The 20,517-nt window shown below is 57.6% G+C and overlaps 1 protein-coding gene across 29 annotated transcripts in view; it reads right to left on the bottom strand.

Moving 5' to 3' along the window:
• The window catches only part of DYSF (dysferlin), a 222,709-nt gene that overhangs the window by 79,529 nt on the left and 122,663 nt on the right, over positions 1-20,517 (bottom strand). For 25 of the 29 annotated variants that reach the window (XM_060168906.1, XM_060168916.1, XM_060168912.1 and 22 more), the window contains 6 exons: positions 13,824-13,917; positions 13,251-13,328; positions 5,257-5,438; positions 2,605-2,745; positions 1,773-1,802; positions 290-319 (listed from right to left, as the gene is read on the bottom strand). In XM_060168906.1, the coding sequence (XP_060024889.1) occupies positions 290-319; positions 1,773-1,802; positions 2,605-2,745; positions 5,257-5,438; positions 13,251-13,328; positions 13,824-13,917 (555 nt within the window). The remainder of the gene's footprint in view (positions 1-289; positions 320-1,772; positions 1,803-2,604; positions 2,746-5,256; positions 5,439-13,250; positions 13,329-13,823; positions 13,918-20,517) is intronic. The other 4 variants (XM_060168899.1, XM_060168895.1, XM_060168893.1 and 1 more) reach the window with 2 other exon arrangements.

Below are 20,517 nucleotides of genomic sequence, written 5' to 3' on the forward strand. Positions count from 1 at the left end.
GCCACTTGGTACTCAGCCGGTTGAGACCCTTGCTGTCCCAGGGGTCTGGGCAAATGTGGCTTCCAACATAGCAGCAATCCACCTAAGAGCCAGATTCACACCAGGACACACCCCAGGCAGCCCCGGATCCACGCAGAGTGTGGGAAATTAAATCCAGACAGGGGTCCACGTGACAGAGGACACTGGAGTACCAGGAACCAGGAAGACTCCAGGGCATGGCCTTCATCTTCCCTCTGCCTCTGCCCACCTATCCCCAGCCACAGGCCACAGCTGTGAGGGGCCAGCTCACCTCTTCCAGGATCCCTGATGTATCCTGCACCTGGACCACACCATGGAACAGTCCACATCCAGGAGATGGTGGAGGGAGGAGAGGAAGGAGAGTAAAAGTTTACCATTAGTGACAAGGACCACTAGGCTGGGGCAGAGATCAACACGCCAGATGTCTCCCTACAAGGAGCAAACAGAAACCACTTCCCATCTAGGGTGAGGGTGATGTGCTTCCCAGACGCGCCCTCTACGTGGTCCCTGAGAAAGTAGGTACAACAAACGTTGATGCAGAGGGAGTGGTGGGAGAGGCCAAAGCGTAAACCTGGAGCCCAGGCATCTCTAGAAGTGACAGGAGAAAGGAGAATGACTAACAGCCAGGTGCTGGGAAGGTCCCGGACCCTGTGTAACAGCCCCAGGAGGCAGTCAGGCCTGAATCCCTGGAGCCACTGCTGGAGATGTGGACTTGGAGAACCAAGGAGAAGCAACCTACATGCCCAGGGCTGGCAGAGCTGAGAGCAGAAGCTTGGAGCGCACAGGGAGCAGGAAAGGGAGAGGGAGAGAGACTAGAAGGGGTGGGAGGAGAGGCAGAGGGTGGAGTGGGGGCAGGGGGCAAGGAGGGCTTGTACTGTAAGGACTGTCTGCAGATTGCCTGGGCTCCCCCCCTCATAAGGGGAGAAGCACCCAAACAGAGCCCAAACGACCACTTCTCAAAGCTGCAGCTGAGCCTGGCCGGGCAGAGGATTCCTGAATCAGATTAGCCTGGGTACCAGTAAAAGGTTTATATTTTTCATGACCCCCAGGAGAAGGAAGGGGAGCAGGGCAAAGGGAATGAAGTCTCCATAACTAGTAGAGGAAATAAAACCGGATCTTGGTGGGAACACTGAGTTGGGAACTACGGTCTGAATCAGAGCTTCTGAAACGTGAGCGCGCGTCCGCATCCCCTGCAGGGCTCGACAACGCCCAGGTTTCTGTGCTGCCCTCAGAGTTGGCTTCGTAGGTTTGAAGTGGGACCCAAGTTTGGCATTTCTAACAATACCTCGGGTGATGCCACGCTGAGAACTACTGGCCTAAGTCGATGGTTCTCAGCCCAGGCTGCACATTCAAACCTCCTGGGCAGCTCTGAGAGATACGAAGGCCTGAGCCACACCCCGAAAGATGGGATTTCACTTGGTCTAGGGTGGGGCCTGAGCACTGCTGATTTTTAAAGCTGCCCAAGGGATTCCAACATGTAGCCCCGCTGAGAGCCACTGGGCTGGATGACCATGAGGTCCCTTCCATCTGAGTCTGTGATTCTTGGACTTCTCAGGGGAGAAGGGCGGGAAAGCCAGAGCTGGGCAGGGACCCCAGCCCCTACCCACCCTGCCCCTGTGGCCCCAACCGAGCCTTGCTTGGCTCGAAGCCAGGATGGTGGTGGTGTACACCTGCTCCCCTTCCTAGCCTGGGAGGGGGCTGCAAACACCGGGAGGGGGCAAGTTTGAAGAAGCAAAAGTGAGAGCGAGGCTTACCTCAAAACCAGGGATATGGTGGATGGCCGGCTGGGTGAAGAAAAAGAGCTTTGGTTAGGTGCCCGTCACCCAAGGCCCCACCACCTTTCTGCCCTGGCCAGGTAAACACATCTCCAACCACAAAATGACACTCATGGAACATGTCTGTGATCAGACAGTCCAGGGATTCGCAGACTCTTCCTTGGCGGACTAGGGACTCCTGCGAGGTGCCTGGTAAGCGAGTGCAGGGGAGGCCAGGTTGGCAGTATGCCGTGTCCCCTCCAGACACTTCAGCCAGAGTAGCCTCACTTCTAGCCGGCTTCCATATTAGGGCTCACATCCCACTAAGAGCAAGTTTGAAGATGGGGCTCTAATCCAAACCCCTTATTTTACAGCGGGGAATCGGCTGGCTGAGGCTATGGTAGAGCCAGCACTGCAACAGGGGTCCTGCCCTCACCTGTCCCTGGAGTCCCCTGCCCCGGACAATCAGGCACCCTAGCCAGCTCACAGAGGTCCCCCTTCCAGAAACCACGTCAGGATATAACCCAGAGAAAAATATATCCAATGGCCAGAGGACTCAGACGTAATAACACAGTTCAGATTTCCGCCCCAGTGTTTGATCGTGTCCTGATTTGGGGCTCAGAAAAGATGGGCAAGATCGGTTCCAGCAGGAGGCCCCACATCCAGAGGTGGCCCTTCAGTGCTCTCCACTAAGTGCAGGCCCTTGGTGGGGGAAGAAGCATGTAGCTAAGCCCCCTCCCCTCTATCAGACCGTCCCCTGCCTGGGCCCTCACCCTCCACCACCAGGAGCTCCCTGCCGGGCCTCCTGGATCTGGACGTGGACCAGCCTCACCTTCTCTCTCTGGATGAGCTCAAAAGAGGCCAGCAGCTCACCCGCCGGCTGGTTACCCCTGGTCAGCGGGAACCAGGCCAGCCGGGGCATCCGTTCCAGACTCGGCTGACAGATGCAGCGTCCCATAAACTCATCTGCACCCTAGACCGAGCATAGAGAGAGAAAAGTCAGCGTCCCCCCGCCCAGGGCTCTGGCAGCCTCAGAACAGTCACCAGACCTACAGCTGGCCTCCCAAACTCGGAAGGGCCTCAGAAGTCAGGGCAGCCCCTGGTGCAGACGGTGAGCTCTGCTTCCCTCAGGGGGATGCGAGGGCAGCATGCGAGTGGCCTCCTGCCACTATTGTTAATGCTGAATTCCCATCGTGTTCCACAAGTCCCTTTGTATGTCCAACGAGCGTTCACCTTGCCTTAATGTAATCAGGCTCTAAGCCCATTGGACACGAGAGTGACAGCCTCCTAGCAGTTCTTTAATGCCCTCAGCAGGAGAGGTGTTTGACATTTCCCAGGAATGTGTATCTCCTGTTCGTTTCACCTTCAAATCCCCCCAGTCTCCACATGGGGAGACTGTGATCACGCTCATCCAATTAAATGAGTCTTGTTAAAATGATGTTTTCATCTTATCGTTCCCTTTACTCATGAGCCTTCCATGGCTCCCCACTGACTAGAGGATAGAGTGAGCTTGCAGACCGGTGAACTCCGACCTTGTGGTTAGCTCCCCCAAGGGCAGGGGCCGCAGACAGAACCTGGGTCTCGGCCAGATGATGCCACAGCTGTCGTAAGCCTTGGTGGCCCGCCCAAGGCACTCATCTGGAGAAACCCAGGCCAGGACTGGGAGGCATCCCCACCTGCAGTCACATCACTGCTGGGGACATTGCCGAGAGCCATCCTGGAGTGGCCACCAGCTTCTGCATAAATGCCCACACCAGCGGGTGACAGCCCAGCATAGACCGCTCAGAGTGGTCACCAGCCACAGCACTGGGAGGGGTCCCGGAGGCTCCTCTGGGCCCATCGTTGCCCTCTAGTTGCTGGGTCATGGAGAGGCTCGGGGAAGGGAGTCCTCACAGAGGCCAGGCCGCCAGGACAACAGGAGCTCAGGGCAATGGATATTTGCCAACAGGTACAGCCCCGTTTGACTATATTATCAATGAGCACAGCTCTGCTCTCCCCCAGGACCCTGGGGCCCACCCACCCAGAAGAGGCCATGGCTTTCTCCCCCGGGATCCCTCCCGGGCACTGGCCCAAAGGGGATAGAGTTCCATTGGTGATGAGGAGGTGAGGTGCCACTGGGAGAGAGAGGCTGTGTCCTGCCCGCCTCCCGCCCGCCCTGCACCAGCAGTCACATCTGCTTCTGCAAAGTCCCCTGGCCCTGGCCCCCCTCCAGGCCCTGCCACCTCCCACCTCCTCCTGCCCCAAAAGCTCCAGGTCCTGAGCTCTTCCCCCACAAATCCCCAAAAGACCCTTCCTCCAGCTGCTCGGCCCCCACGGAGCCAGCTCTTCCTTCTAAGGGCAGAGCTTACAGGTCAGCCTCCCCAGCCCAGGCCTGCATTGCCCACCACCAGCCAGTGGGGCACCCTGATCAGCCTCGCCTTCCCCCAACCCCTGGTCACCACACTCTCCCTTCCAGTCATGGCAACTCTTTCCGGGAGCATCTGTGAAGCCCTAGCCCCTCCCCTTTCATCTACTGCCACCCCCAACCCAGGTAGGGCCTCTTGGCCACACACCCCTCGGCCGACACAGTCTCTCTCTTCCAACAGCATCCCACCCCTCCTTTGTAACATGTCGCCCTGACTCCACCACTCTCCCCGCTCCCCTGGCCTCGTACTCCTTTCTCCTCCTTCCCTGCCTGCCTTCCCCATCCTTCCATCTCCCACTGGCCCCCGTGCTGTGCTAACACCCCTGCCTCATCCTAACACCCCAATCTCCCATTTCCACCAGGGCCTGGGTCTTCCCACAGCACACATTCCAGCCCACAGCCCTCTCTCTCCTGGGAACCTTTCAGAGCTGTGCTGTCCAATACCGGAGCCACCAGCCGCCTGTGGCTACTTAAAGTTTAATGGATTAAAACTAAAACAATGAAAATTCAGTTTCTCAGCACACACGGCAAGTGGCCCTCGTTTGGGGGGCACGACCACAGAGCCTTCCCGCCAGCACAAGCGGTTCTGTGCTGTGCGACAGTCCTGCAGAGAGGGCCCCGCCTGCACCTCACACTGGCTCCCTGGAGGAGTCCCTGCCTGGTGGTTCCTGAGCCCCGGCTCCCACCTGGCCGGGGAACCCCACATGAGGGGCCACCCAGCCCAGCACAAGTGCTTGATAACCGTGTGTGGAGTCAAAGCGGCCCTCGGATGGGGAGAAGGGACCGACCTGGGGTCTTATAAGCAAGTTAGAGACAGAGAAAAGCCAGGCTCCTGACCACAGCCAAGCACCCTTGCCAGATCCCTCTCTCTGCCGTGGGCACAGCACACATGTGGCAATTCGTTTTTAATTACTCTGAAACGGTTTTCACCACTGCCTGTGGGGTTGGGGGAGAGGCCATCAGCCCCAGCCTTGGGCAACTCCCGTCTCGTTGGGGACCCACCCCTCACAGCAGCATCTCCCCTGGGCCCTGGAGAGGGTGGGCAGTGAGGGCTCGGGGGAGGAAGGTGGGCACGCTCACATAGGTGTCGTGGTCGTACAGCTCCACCACGATGCTGGCCGGCTGCTCAGCGATGCTGGCCAGCTCACCGAAGATCTCGATCTCGTAGAAGATGAGTGTCTGGTCCCAGGTGGGGTTCAGGGTGTTCTTCACCACCACCGTCTTCTGGCTCTGGTGCATGAAGGAGACGATTGCATAGGGATCTGTGTGGGCCAGGCACAGAGAAGGGAGATGGGACACAACAGAGACCGTGAGAGTCGCCCGTTCAGGAGTCATGCAGCCACAAAGCTGGAGCAGAGCTGTGGCTGCCACTCAGGAGCACTGACGTCCAGGCTGGAGCCCTATCCTGGGGGTACCCCCCCACCTCCATCCTCCGTGAGGCCAGCCGGTGGCCACCATGGGGAGATGGGACCGAGGTCCCGGAGTGTGGGCGCAAAGATCCAGAGAGCTTCCCTTCTGGGCTCTTTCCTGGGCTGGTTGCTGGAGGCAAAATGAATAGATTGTGCATTCATTCATTCATTCATCCAACAAGCACTTACTGACTGAGTGCCTTCTGCATGACAGGCCGGGGGCTAGGTGCTAGGGGCTGAGGATACATTTGGAGCAAAACGGTAATCTACACAAACAAACATAAAATTACAATTTCGATCATGCTTTGAAGAACACATAGGAGGTGCAGTGGCGTGTGAGAGAGGGATCTGGCATGGCTGAGTCTGCATTTCAGCAAGCTAACTGTGGCCGCCACCTGGAGAAGAGACTGGAGGGGGCAGAAGTGGGTGCAGGGAGACCAGTTAGGAAACTACTGCAGGGGTTCACGCAGGGAGGGTGGGGGCTTAGATGGGGGGGGCACTAGAGAGAAACAAAGGGATTCAAGGGCTATTGAGCGGTGGGGGGGTGTGAGGGGGACCCTAAGATCCCTGCAGCTCCCTGACGCCCCCAAACTACTTTCCAGCCTATTGGCCCCAGCCATGCTAGCCTGGGACCCACCCAGGAGGCATTCCCTCTGCCTGGTCCCAAAGCATCACTAGAGAAGATTCTAGGGCAGTGGTTCTCAAATGTGAGCATGCAGCAGAGTCGTGTGGAAGGCTGGCAGAGACTGCTGGGTCCCACCCTCAGAGACTCCTTCATCGGGTCTGGGGTGGGGCCTGAGAATTGACATTTCTAACAAGTTCCCAGGTGTTGCTAATGCTGCCTTTCAGGACTCCACTTGGAAACCAATGCCAGAGAAGGTCCCATGGGACTGAGTGCATGTAATCTGGGACAAGAGCAAAGAGCTTGGAGGAGGGGGCTCCTCCAACTTCTCTCATTAGGGGGCAGGGTCCAGTTTGCCATTTTGTAAGACTTGACGAGCCAGATGCTGAGGGCATGTGGACAGGGAAGTCTGGGGATCCAGGAGGCTGGCAGCTGGATGCTAGCTGTCTGGCAGGGCTGAGCCCAAATGCTCTATCACATGCCCTATACCCTTGGCAATTTCTCCATCCTGTAGCACCTTGCATCCTCTGCACCCTCCGGGGCAGCCCCCACGTGACTCAAGAGGGCCTCAGCGCCGGACATCTAGAGCCGGGGTGTCCAACTGCAGTCCTGGGGCTGAGATGGGGAGATAGCTCTTCCCCACAGAGGGGAGGGGAGCCGGCCAGTCTCTCCCTGGCCATCAAGAGTCCAAGTGGCATGCCACAGCCACTGCACAGGAGGTGGCAGAGTGGCTATTGAAGACGTGGGAAAGTTGGAGTGGGCAACAGGAGGACTTCCATCAAGAGATGGGGTGGGGGACAGGGTCCAGGATTCTGGCTATTGCTCAAAGGGCTTGTTTTAAGGGGGGGGGGCGGGATTCACGTTAGGAAACAGAAGCTACGGGCACTCACTGGCCGAACAATGCTGGGTTTGCCTAACAGGAGGCAGCCACCAGGCTAGGACCAGCTTGCCAGCCTTCAGGCACAAGAACAAACTGGGGTCAATCTGGGAGGGCTTCCTGTAGGAAATTGGTTTTGAACCTGATTCTGGAGGTAGAAGAGGGCAATGGGAGGCCCTTGGCAGAAGAAAGGGCAGGGGAGACATGCCCACCACATCTTGCCACGCCCACCAGGTGGGAGCCTCCCTGGCATGGGGCTCCCCTTTCCCATGCACCAGCCTGGCAGGGCTGGCCCAAGCCGTTCCCTTCCTGGCCCTGGCAGGGCCCAGCGGCGTCTGTGCATTTAATGAAACCGTCTGGCTGTGATACCATCAGCTCCAAGCTCGGCAGAGAACCTCTCCCCGGTTCCAGTAAGAAAAAGAGGGCGCGTTCCGATAAATAAAACCATATTCGAGAGCCAGCGAAAAAGCCCCTTTTGTTCCCGCCCCCTGTGCTTCCCAAGGCTTTATTTTTATAAGCGCGCGGGCCCCAGACCGACCGCGTTTACACAAAGATCACAATTGCACATTGTGGCGGCCATGCACGCTGTATTGGTGTTGGCAGCGCCCCCCACGCTGGCCCCCGAGCAGGCGACTCCTTCCAGCAGCCCCATCAGCGCAGGCAATGAGCTCAGCACTGGGGGAAAGGGAGGGGGTGGCTTTCAAACAAAAATCACCCAGACCCACACGCTCGCCCCGCCCGCGGGGGGCGGGGGGAAAACACACAACAAAGGCATTGTAAGGAGCAGGCCTGGAGGCCTGGGGCCTCAGACACTGGGCTACTGTGTGCTGGGGCCTGGCCTCTCCCCGCACAAGGCCCAGCCCCTCAAAAAAAGAGAAACAAGGGGGGTGGGGTGTTGCTGAGGCAAGGTGGTCAGATGAAGGGAAGCCAGACGGACGCACAGACACAAGCCTCTTCCAGGAAAGCCAGGAGGATGGAGAGGCAGATCCCAAGGAGAGGTGGAGGGGAGGGGAGAGGCCAGCTCTTCCCAGAGCCACTCCAGGAGGGGAGGGCCAGCTTCAGCCCTCCGGCCTCACCTGCCAAGCCACACGGAGCACCCCCGGCACTGAAGCTGGATCGGAGCTCTGTGAGGACCACAGGCTGCCCTGGGAGCTCCAGCCAAGAACACACAAGGGTTCTACTGGACTCCATCACCACAGGAGGCCCCAAGCAGGTGACTGCTGGACCTGCAGCCCTGTGCCTGATCTCTGCTGTTCAGGCCTTCCCGGAGCTCCAAGGAGGACCCTTCTGCAGTCACAATACACTAAGCTTCCCTCATGGGCCCTCCCTCCAACTGCTCAGACCACAGGGCAGGTGTCATCATACCCCTTGTCAGAAGAGGGAGCTTTGCCCCAGAAAGACCACTAGCCCCTACTCACAGGTGCCTGGGACCAGACTCCCTGACTCGTAGTCAGTGCTCCTTCTACCTGCCACAAACATGGGAAAAGGGCCCTTAAGACAGGTGGAGTAGACTGCCAGTAATCAAGGCATTGCAAACAAAAACTGCAATACAGCAGTATTTTTCCTATAAAATTAAGGAAAATCGTTTAGATTTATAAAACCCAGTGTTGGCAAATATTTGACGAAATAGGTACTCTCCTTTATTGCTGGAAGCAATTCAGCAACCCTTTAGAAAAGCCATCAGGCAGTATGACCTGAAAAACATAAAACTGTTTACACCCTGTTTCCCATATTTCTGGGAATCATCCAAATGAACCATGAAGCTATATGAACAAAGATGTTCGCTCCAGCGTTACCTGCGATCCGTCATTCGTCCACCATACAGTTATTGACTGACCCGCATATGGTAGGTAGGCACAGTGCTCTGAATATGAAGGTGTACGAGACACGGTCCGGGCTCTGAAGATCATGGTTGCTGCTTGGAAGTGGTAACTAGACATCAGTTACAATACAAAGCGATATGCAGCTTCACGGTGGAGCGTTCAAGGCGCTAGGGGTGGGGGTCCACCCTGGAGTCTGGTGGCGTCAAGTCAGTACCCCCAAGGGCGGTCTCCAACCCCGAGTCTCAAGAATAAGGAGGTAACCGAGGTGGACCAAAGAGAAGGGGGCGGCCAGGCACCCAGCACAGCACTGGCAAAAGCACCAAAGAGCACTCAGGGAACAGCAAGTCTGTCTGAGGGGAGGAAGGTAGCACCCCGGGGCCCCAGGGAGGAGGACGCAGGCGGGCAGATCGCAAACGGTCCTGGACTCGTGCTCAGCGAGTTGGGCTGAATCCTGTCCATCAGAGTTCCCCAAAATGTGTTCTTCGCAAGGCGAGTTCTCGGGGAATGAAGGAACGCTAAACACGTTCAACAGACTCCTTCCTTCAGCCACTCCAGTCTTCAATGCCACCGTGATTCGTAAATCGCTAAGCGTGCAGGGTTTCCCAGTCTCTCTCGCTTAGGAACCCTTTTTAAGTGGAGCATTTCACAAGCCTCCAGCACACCTTGGAAAACAGCTTCTTAAGCTCATTGGGAGAATTCCCCCAGCCAAAGCCAAACTTAACAGAAAGCTGTGCTTCAAAAGAGGGGGTGGGCTCGGACTGGAGTCCAGACAGAGGAAGCCCACAAGCAAGGGCTCCCCAGCCCCACCCAAGCCAGAGTCTGGATCTGGGAGAGACGAAAGCACTGGTCCCCACGGAGGTGACTTCAGCTGTGGGGCAACCATGGTTCACCAGACCTCACTGTGGCCTGGCGTGGCAGCAACGCCCCTCAGGACCACCCAACTAGCACACAGCTTTGACCTCCCTGGAACCACGAGGCCGGCAAAGAGGGCACAGGACCTTCTGCTTTCTTGGCAGACACTCTACCCCCATAAATGAATAACTTGGCATCTGACCTACTAGCCTTCTCTCATCTCCTTCGTTAACCAAGTGGGGCCCCTGAGCCCACTGACCCATGAGACTCTCAAGGAGGAGCTTCTGGGTGCCTCAAGCTAAGGGCCATGCCCTGGGATGTGAGCTGCCCAAGGGTCCTCCCTCCTGGCGGCAGCTCTGTAAGCAGAGCCTATGGCTCCCTCAAACCACACCGGTGGTCGCCGGCTGGGGGTCGAGGCAAAGCAGAATTCCCTGGAGTATAACAGGGCAAAGGAGACAGCGCACTCCCCGATCCCCTTTGAGAAACATCCGTCTACAGGGAAGAGCAACTCAGCTCTCACTGCTGTTCACAGCCACGATGCTGCCCAGTAGGTACAGCACTGAGGAAAGTGATTTCTAAGTCCTCTGGAGTCCTGTCTTTGCTGTTCAAAGTAGATCCAGTTTGTATTCCAGATGCTCACCCAGCAGTGGCAACCCTGTCCCAACGTAAGAGAAGCCATTTGAATTAAGCATCATTTCACATTTTTTATACCTAATCACTATGCTGGCCACACACACGCATAAGCACACAAGCACAGGCCACACTCGCCCTTCCAGTGGTCCAGAGAACTGATGCCGGGCCTCCACTCAAACCCCACCCAAGGCAAAATCCTCAGGCAGCCTGGATGGCAGTGTCTCCACAAGCCTCCCTCCCCGACCGAGTTCAGTGTTATTCAACAAGTGTTTCCTGGACAATTCCTGTGTCCCCCACACCTTCAGTCAAGGAGAAGAAATAGAGAGAGCACTGGCCTTGTGGCAGCCCCAAGGCCCACCACACAAGGGACTAGCAGAGGGCACAGCACAGGCTCATGGGGGCCCCGCTGGGGAAAAGCCCAGGGCAGCAAGGTCAGAGCGCTTCCCAAGGAGAGCCCTCTGGGCTGCAGACGCCAGCAAGCAGGCTGGAAGACGACACCAGCGACAGACTCCGTGCCGGACCCTCCCCAGACCCCAGACATTCCTGATTCACACAGGAGTTTCCTCTGAGAAATGCCAGCCAGTGGCCACGCACAGCCTCCAGCCACCTCAGGGTCAGTTCCAGGGGAGAAACTGCTTTGGTTTAGGGTTTGGGAGTGAAAATAAACACTCTGGGTTTTATAGGTTCACCCGTGTTGGCTGCTGTTTTCCTTTCCAGCAGCCGCTCAATCAGGCCTTTCATTCAGAAGCCAGCGGCCAGGGCCTGGGCAGTGCCCTCAAAGCTCAAGGGATGTTTATTTGGGGGAGGGGGTGGAGCTAGGATGGAAAGTGTGACGTCTCCTTCGGCCCCAGTACCAGGCTGACCCTGCCTGCAGTCCCCAGAGGTGCGGGTCCCCGGGAGGAGCACCCTCCCTGCAGGGTCCACCCCCCGCCCGGCCAGTGGAGGACAAGGGGCCCTCGACCTGCACCCCACTTACCCACCCCCCACACACAAACCTGCCGCCTGCACCCCGACCTCTCACACCCTCCCCCGAAGGAAGAGGAAGCAAGACTGGGAATCAGGTCACTTCTCTGCTCCTTGGGGTAGGTGCTGATTTTCAGAAAGCACCCTGGCCAAGGTTCCCAGGAAGTTGCAGCTGCAGAGGTCTCCCCCACACTCCCACAACCCCCCACCACCACCTGCCAATCCCCATGTGCTTGTTGCTCCATCCACCCTGAGCCTGGCTGCGTGGGGCTCGAGAAAAGGTCACTGAGAGGAGAGGAACACGAGGAAGCACAGCTGTCCCCAGGTCGGGGAGGAGCAGGGTCCAGAAAGGAGGACGGGCGCCTGGCCGTGAGCTGAGTGCCATTCTGTGAACAGGAGGTCACTCCCATAGAAGAACTCAGATCTACTCAAGTGAGTAGCAAGCACTTGGAGTGGGGTACATTTTAACTCAAGCAGTTTAGTTTCTTCATCTGTAAAATGGGGATGTTCAATGCCTGCTTCACAGGAGAGTGGTAAGGGGTACGTGAAAAAAGGTCAGCAAAGCGCCTAGGCTCATAGTGGGCACATAGTAAGTGCTAGCTCTTTAGATAGCTTAGTGTTAGTTCTTTAGAACCTGCTGCAGGCTCAAGGGTAAGTCAAGGTCCCTTCCCGGAGGAGCTCAGAGTCATGGCGGGAAGAATATGACAGAGGTAGATGGCAAGTGATCTATGCAGTGGGTAAGGACTCTGAGAGAGGTGCTGGTGAGGTCCTGGCCAGGTGCTCAGGAAGCAACAACCAGCTCAGCTTGGGGAAGAGTCAGAGGGCATCTGGGCTGGGTCTTGAAGGATGAGTAGGAGTTCACTGGATTAAAAATAGGGAGGGAAGGCATTCTAGGCACTGAGCACAAAGGCCAGAAATGTGGAAGAACTAGACAAACGTTGACGAAAGTTGGTGCAGCCAGAGCTAGCAGATAGAGGGGAATTAGGGAAAGATGAAACTGGTGTGATCCAAAGGGGTCAGATCACGAAGGAGTTGTCTGCCAGGCTAAAGAGTTGGGGATTTACCTGTTAGTGTCTATGTCTGAAATCAGGGGAGTGACATGACCAGCTGTGTCTGGGGTTGTGTGGAAGGTCACAGGGAGGCCAGGAGATGACTGGAGCATTCAGATAAATGGAGCAAGGCCAGTGTGAGACGGCAGCCACGATGCAGAATAGGAGGGAACAATCTCCGAGACAGATTCAGGAGCCAGAATCAACAGAACTGGGCACCTGACCGTTAACCAACCTGATGGGTAGTGGAAGCGCATTGACGTGATACTAAGACCAAGGTGGGACGTAAAGGGGGGCCTGGACCTGGGGGAGGGGTCCCAAGGGGTTCAGCTTAGACAAGATGAACTGAGGTGCCTCTGAGGCTTCTAGGGGAGACATAGAAAATGCGGCTGGACATAAAGGAACTAAAGACCTGGAAGCTTCCCCAACAGGAGTGGCTACTGGGCTGCCTGGGGGACCCCAGTGCCCAGAGAAGAGAACACACACAGAGCTCTCGGAAGCATCAGGCTTAGAGGACAGTAGCTCAGTAGGAGCAGGTAGGGCAGCAGGAAGCTGCAGGAGACCAGGAGAGAGGGGTGTCCCAGGGGCCAAGGCCAGAGGGGCTTTCAGGAGGAGGGGATGGTCAGTAAAACCAAAACCTGCAGACGGGTCAAGCAGGCCACCTGACAACCAGGAGGACATGGTGACCTGACTGCAGCCCTCACCTCCACAAACCCAACAAACACAGCGCCCCCCGACCCACCATAGGAGAAGCCTGGGCCACGTTCCCTGTGGTCTGAAGGCCCGATGACTCTGTTCCCAGCCCTCAGGCCCTGGTCCCTGGCTCTCCTCCCTCCTCCCACCTACCAGAAAAGGAGTCCTTGTCCATCGCAGGCAGATCCCGGGCCTGGTACATGTAGCAGCGTAGATGGTAGCGGTTCCCGTCTGCACCGAGGAAGAAACAGATGCCAGCTGAGGGGCTGGGGGTGACCAAGATCTGGGGCTCGAGGGGAGGACAGAGGGTGTCCCTAGAGGGGGCAGCGCACAGAGGGGCTGGATGGTAGAAACGACACGTGCACGCTATGCTGGAGTTAGCTGCTCTCAAGATCAGGAGAGCAGACCACAGCCCAAAGGTAGACCTCCAAGTGATGTGTCCTTGGGTCTGGTGACAGCTGGGGAGGTGGCCGAGGAGGGGGAAGGAGTGGAGGGGTCACAGATGATGGGGGCAGTGAGAATGCACAGCGCCTTGAATGCTGGATTTCAGGCTTAGAGTTCACACACACACACAAGCCAAGAGACACTGACCCACTAACAAAACACCCAGACTCAGTCCTCCTCAGCCCCCACGTATACACCTGACCATGTGACCCACACAAACAGGAACGTCAGGCTACACACTCATCCGTGTCACCCCGGTAGACACCTCCAAACGTCACTTACAGTCAAAGATGCAGGAAATCGTGGGTCTGTTCACGCCAAAGCTCAAGGTGGAGACAGACTTGGAATCTTCACTCCTGTCGTCCACCACGCCGCCCTGGAGATGGAGAGCTGGTCACCACAGACTCTGACCCCAGAGCCTGGGGGTGGCAGGGAGACTGGTTCGGAGAGTCAGGTCCCCAGAGTCCTTTAGACGAGCCCCTCACCTGCCCAAAGCTCTGATTTCACTCCAGGGCTGCGCCCCCCCAGACCCCAGTGTTAAGTCCACAGGGAAATTCTCCCTCTCTAGTGGAGACCAGACAAGCCAGAATGGGATTTTGAGCTGTCCCAGCCTAAGAGGTTAGAATTTGCTAGAAGGAAGGACTCGAAGGGGCTCTCTGAGAGGGAATCCAGTGGGGATCTTCCCGGGCTGATGAGTTTAGGGGAGCCCGAGTCTGGAGGGCCCTGTCTAGCATCTCTGTCCCACCCAAGACATGTCTGGACACGGTGCTGGTGCCAGGGACACACAGGCACTTAGCTGGGCCCCCAGCTCTGGGGAGCAGCTGCACTGCATCCTCCACTGTCTCTCATCAGCTCGCACTGCGCTGACTGTCAGAGGCGGCCTCAGTCTGAGGACAGGGGACAGGAGTCGAGGCAGGGTGGGTCGACACTCGGCCTCAGAAGCTGTGTGTAAACCTTGCCCTTGTTAGCGCTGGGCTCTAACCACTGGGCCATAAACAGCCTCCTTGGACCAGATGCCCACCTCCTTGGTGCACTGCTTCCCTCCACCACCACCTCTGCCACACCGCAGCCCCTCATCAGGGATGAGCCCCAGCGGGGATCTCAAGGCCCCCACAAAAATTGAAAATGTACCAGTCACATGGCAGCCCGTCCTTCCAGACCTGGCTCTCTGTGATATCAGCTCCACCAGCCTCCCACGGCAGAAGCCCAACAGAGAGACTGCCCGCTTCCTCTGCAAGCCCTTCCCCCCTCCCCACACTGTCACCTGCCCCAGTCCCTCGCCAGTCCCTCTTCCCAACACACAAGCACGCACACCCTTGAAAGAAAACCCCGGCCTCCCCTCCCGTGGCATTTTCACCCCGCCCAGGCCCACCCAGAGCAGCCACTTCCCAAGGCCACCACGCCCCCCACCTGGCGGCAGCCATTTCCCAGGAGTCTCGACCTCTCCCCAGGCCCTGCAGCTACATCGTGGCCCCACCCCCCTAGATGCACGGCCACCTAGGTGCTCCTCCTCTCCACCCTCAGGGCCTAGCCCCAGACCTCCGGTCCAAGAAGCTTCCCTGGGGGCCCGCCCGCTGGCTTCCGATCCGCCCGCACCCAGGACCAGAACCAGCTGCATTACCCACACTCAGCACCCGGTTCCCGGCCTGAAGCCCTCCATGGCTCTCGCCACCTGAAGGGTCCTGGTCAGACCCCCAGTGACCTGCTCCACCTTCCCCCTCCAACACCAGGGCTTACTTCCCCCAAATCCAATCGGGCAGGCCACGCTCCCCAAAGCTGGCCGAGACATGCACCTGCTCCCAATACAAGCTCCTACCGTTCCCTGCGAAGAATGCTGGTCCTCCCCCAGCTCAGCTCATCTTAGGACACCAGGGAAGGCCTGCCCTGGTCACTCTGGGTCAACAAGGAAATGCACCCTAAAGGTAGGCAGTCATCCTCTGCTCCATCCCACAAAAGAGCCCATAAGACATATACGGGGGAAAGACATGTTCATCTGCTCTCCCAGGGGACCCACTGAGGTCCGGCTACAACTGGGTGGGCTCTGGCTCCTAGCACAGGACACCCCACTTTCTGACAGGAAGATACGGTGACCCCCCACCCACCCCCCCGCCTTTCCTTTGGCCACAATTTCAACACAAGCTCTAGAATCAGATTCCTTGGGCTCCAGCTACCATTTACTAGCTGTGTGACTTTGGGCAGGTTGCTTAACCTCTCTGCACAAGTCTCTATAAATTTGGGATAATTCTCCAGTATCTATCTCAGAGAGTTGATGGGATTCTTAGGAAGACAAATCACATGTTGTGTTAGCACACCACCTGGGGAAGTCATAAACCATGAAGTTACTAATTGTGCTCAGGGGTGGTATTCATATACCCCATATTTGTTCAAAATTGTTCCAGGAGCTGGAAAAGTAGACATTTCAGTGCAGAGTCACAGTCCTGGGCAGAAATTAAAATCAGTCAATCAAGCAATCAACCTCTCTCCACACACACGCGCGCGCGCACACACACGCACACACACGTGCACACACGCGCATACACACATGCACGCACGCACACACACACACATACACACACACAGGAGAGCAGGACAACAGGGAGGGATGCCATACTACAGACAGGTGAGAACCCAAAGGCCACAGCATCTGCAATCTTCCCTCCCGGCAGGCGTGGGTCCCGGGCATCCTGGGTTCCCGCCAGGAGAGGCGCTGGGCCCGGCCTCACAGCTCTGGCCCTGCCGCCACCCACACCAAGCCCAGCAGCTAGTAGCTCTGGCCGCAGGGTCTACGAGGCCGCACGTAGAGCCGGAGCTGGGCGCCCAGCAGGCCACCCCAGGCGTGAGGTACAGGGACGCCAAGGAAAGCAGGTCAGGATGCTGGAACCAGGGTTCGGCCAGCCCCCAGGTGCCACGAGGCTTAGCGCAGGCAGCTCAGTGCGCCTTGGTCGGGCGGAGGGCAGGCTCTGTAGCCCCTCCACCTCACCCTGGCCACACATATGCCCCACGCCAGCAAGTAGGGCACTGAGGTGAGTGCGGGGAGGGAAGCCGCCTCCAGCTCCCATGGGCCCCGTGATTTCTCTCTCCCACCAGGTGCCTGCAGGGACCTCCACACTTGCGGGCTGCCTCCAGGGCACATCCCCACTCAGCGCGCACCTGCTCCAGGTGGCCCCCCAGCCGTGTCCCGTCAGCAGCGGGCAGCACTTTCTGGGTCTCTGTCCAAAGGCAGGGCCGCCTGCCTGTGATAAAAAAAGGTGTCCCCCTCCGTGGGATTTCCACAAGGCCGGAGCCAGGTACCTCAGGTCCGGCTCAGTCCTGGCCCACAGCAGGCCCCGGCACCGAGAATGACACCCTTCAGAGGCAGAACCAGCGCTCCCTCGGAATGGCCCTGAGGGGCTGCCGAGGCTCTCCCACCTGCCCTGTCTCCAGAGGAGGGGCCCACAGCCGCTCCCCCTGGTCCACAGGGCCTCTGTCCGCCCCCACTCCCATCTGCCACCCTTGCGTGGCCTTGCCTCCGCCTCCCCTTCCCTCCCTGCTCAAGGAGACAGACAGGGGTTGCTGGGAAGAAGCTAGGAGAACCAGGACGACACACGCACCTAGAGTCCCCAGTAAGTTCAGTCCCGCCAGAGGAGCCTCAGCCCTGCAGTCAGCCAGGTTCCCAGGCTGGGCAGAATTCCCCCCACACAGCAGGCCAGTGCCTTTACATCCTCTGGCCCACTGACCTTCCCAGGGGGGACCTGGGCTCTCCACGAATCCCCTTCAGACCTTAGGAGCAGAGCGGAGGCCGGCCCCTCTCCCAGCCCAGTGGCAGCCCCTGCGTTGAGTTTCCAGCAGTCAGGATGCTGTTTCCACACTCAAACCAGCTGAACCCCCAGGGTCCCCTTTCTCGCCCTCAGGCCTCCTGCACGTAGTTCTCTCTGCCCTGCTCTTTCCCTGGCTTTTTCCTCAGACATCCAGTCTCACCTTCAGGGTCACCCTGCAAGGATGAGTTAGGTCCATCTCCCGTGGGCTCCCACAGAGCCCCAGATTTCCCCCCTTACTGCATATATCACCCTCCATTGTAAATACCTGTTCACTGTCTGCCCCTCCCACAGAGAGCTTTGCGAGGTTCCCCCCATGCACCCAGCATCCAGCAGAACCCCTCACACACAGCGGGTGCCCCATTAATAATTAGAGAATGAGTGAATGAAGGAATGAGCACACACCTTTCTGGGGAGAGCTGATGACAAAGACCAGCCCATCGCCAGGTCAGGGGATCAGCCTGTGCGTTAACACAGATGATCCAATGTCACGCTTTTTCCACTCTGAAGCATATTTTTGGCTTTCACACGTGGACATACATGGCTCACGTTTGGGAATTTCTCTCAAAGCAAACAATGAAGTCTCATGAAAAGATGATTTGGGAGCTTCTGGGAAGCATCTCCCTCCCGTCAGCCCGTCCCTCTGACATGCCACTTGTGTTTATTGAACACCTACTTTGTGCCAGGCCTTTCCCATATTCGAGTTGGAAAATAGGTATTGCTGCTTGTGGAGACATAAAATGTCACCTCCCCAGAGAGGCCTTCCCTGACCAAAGGTCAAAACTCATGTTCACATCCACACCGTCACATATCCCAACCCCACATAATAGCCCCGTCTACTCTCTTACTCAGCTTTACTGTTCCTCATAGCACGTATTACCCCACACATTTGCTATATTAACGTTTTTGTTCACTGTCTCTCTGGCTCCATGGGGGCACTGCTGTGTCCCCAGAACCCGCTACGATGCCTGGCACACAGAAGCCCTCGGCAAATATTTACTGATCAAGGAAAAAAATCCAAGTTGAGCCCCAGTCTCTGTAGGTGCCTCTCCTGTCACATAATCACCCATTTTCTGGAGGGAACTGTCTGGGGCTAAAGGAACTTCCTGGGCCGAGCCTGACTTGAGGGAAGCACCCCCTGAGAAAGCGATGATGTTGGCAAAGGGGAGAAGAGGGGGTCAGTGGAGACGCAGCAGAGATGCTGCCCTTAGCATCTATCCTCACAGCAGGATCCTGCCGACACCTTACCACCTTCCAACAGGGACTGTGACTGCCTTTGTTCTCCAGACGGGCAAACTATGGCACACAAAGGCCAAGCCACTTAACGACTGCACGGAAGAAGAGCGGCCTGCGACTCCCTGACATTGCACAGCACGTGCACAGAGCAGACGATCAGAGCGACTCATTCATCTTACAGACCCTGAAGCTCCGACACAGAGAACGTCAGGCTGCCAGTCCCCGGGGAATCGGGCTCCGTGTCAGGCACCAGGAAGGGGGGTGGGGGGCAGGTGCCTGGAGCTCACAGTGTGGGTCGGAGGAGGGTAGCTGGGGGCGCCTCAGGGAAGCCTGAAACTCAGATTCCTCACTGTAAAGCGGCCATCGTGGTAACACTCACCCCGATGGGTTTCTGAGGAAAATGCAGGGGGGTTCAGCCTTGGCACTACTGACATTTGGGGCTACATAACTCTGCTGTGGGAGCTGCCCTGTGCATTGTTTAGCAGTATCCCTGGCCTCTAGCCATTAGATGTCCATAGCTGCCCCCCTCTCTCTGCTGTGACCACCAAAAATATCTCCAGACATTGTCAAATGTCCCTTGCGGGATGGGGTGGGGGATAGAAATTGTCCCCAGCTGAGAACCACAGATGGAAATTAAATGAAACGGACCCACAGCCCTTGACAGGTCCCTGCACGTAATCAGCATTCAGTGGTGCCAATTTCACTCTTGCATCTCACCAGTTTCATGCTGAACAATACCTTCCCCCGCCTTCATCCCTGCCCTCTGGCTTCAAGTTTGGAATTCATCACCATCCCTCTGCCACAGGACCTTTGCACTGGCTGTCCGCACCACCTGGAATGCCCTCCAGACAAGCTAACTCGAGCTCTTCCCTCAACTCAGTCACCACTGAGGCTTGGACACTTCCTTGACTGCCCTGCCTTTATCAGCAGCCCCTACCCAGCCTCCCCTAGCATCTCTCCTGCATCCATCTTTCCATGTGTATAGGTAAGGCATGCACGTTCCTTTATCCCCCGCACCTGACCCCAGTGTCTGGCACTTAGTAGGCATTCGGTGAAGATTTATCGCATGAAATGAATCACCAGCATCCCCGCCCTAAGGCATGTGCACAGCACTCAGGCCTAAGGCCCCAGGGAAAGGGACAGGAAAGTGTGCATCAGACAGCAACCTCCCACCGTCATGGGGCTCAGGGTCAGATGCCACCAGAGAAAGAGAGAGTGATGTGGGCTCACTTACAGCCCAGGATGGGGCCATTTGTGGGGTGGAATGGAACAGGGTGGGCCCTCGGAAGGTCCCATTCAGGAAGGTTTCCCGGACGAGGGGAATAAGAGGGGTGCTGGAACAGGGGCAGCAGTGACACGCTGGAGGCCTGCCCCCCCCCCCAGAGCTTAGGGAAGGCTTGGCTAGAGGGGCAAGGCTGGGGCAGGGCGAGGCCGGGAGCAGCGGGGCTGGCTTCCTTCTGCTCTCACTTGGAGCCCTGAGCAGAACCAGGCTGCAGGGGTAGCTAACGGTCTGGTTTCCACCCACCCACCCTTCGCCCCCACTCCGCGCTCACACTCTTCCCCAGCCCCAGGCCAGGCTCGGGGCATTGAGTTTCCCACAGTCACATTCCTACCTCCATAGCTCATGCCGATGTGACTCCCAGGCTGGGGCTGGCAGCCACGCAGTCTGTGGCCATGCACTTGGTCTTGTGGCTAGCTGTGGGAGGGACCCTGCTGCTCGCCCAAGGGGACTGGGGGGCCTCCAACCCGCTGTTGCCCCGCTGGCAGCCACGGCTCCCTGGAGATGCCCGAGCTCAGGAGGGTGAGGAACTCTCCTTCCCAGATGCCAGGGCTCCCCAGGGGTCCCCTGAGCCAGTGGCCAAGCCCACCCTTTCTGCTGAGGGCTGACATCCCGGGACCCTGGCCGCCACACAGGGAGAAGGTGGGCAGGTTCTGGGAAAACAAGG

Source organism: Lagenorhynchus albirostris, chromosome 13 (assembly GCF_949774975.1).
Source record: "Lagenorhynchus albirostris chromosome 13, mLagAlb1.1, whole genome shotgun sequence".
NCBI lineage: Eukaryota > Metazoa > Chordata > Mammalia > Artiodactyla > Delphinidae > Lagenorhynchus > Lagenorhynchus albirostris.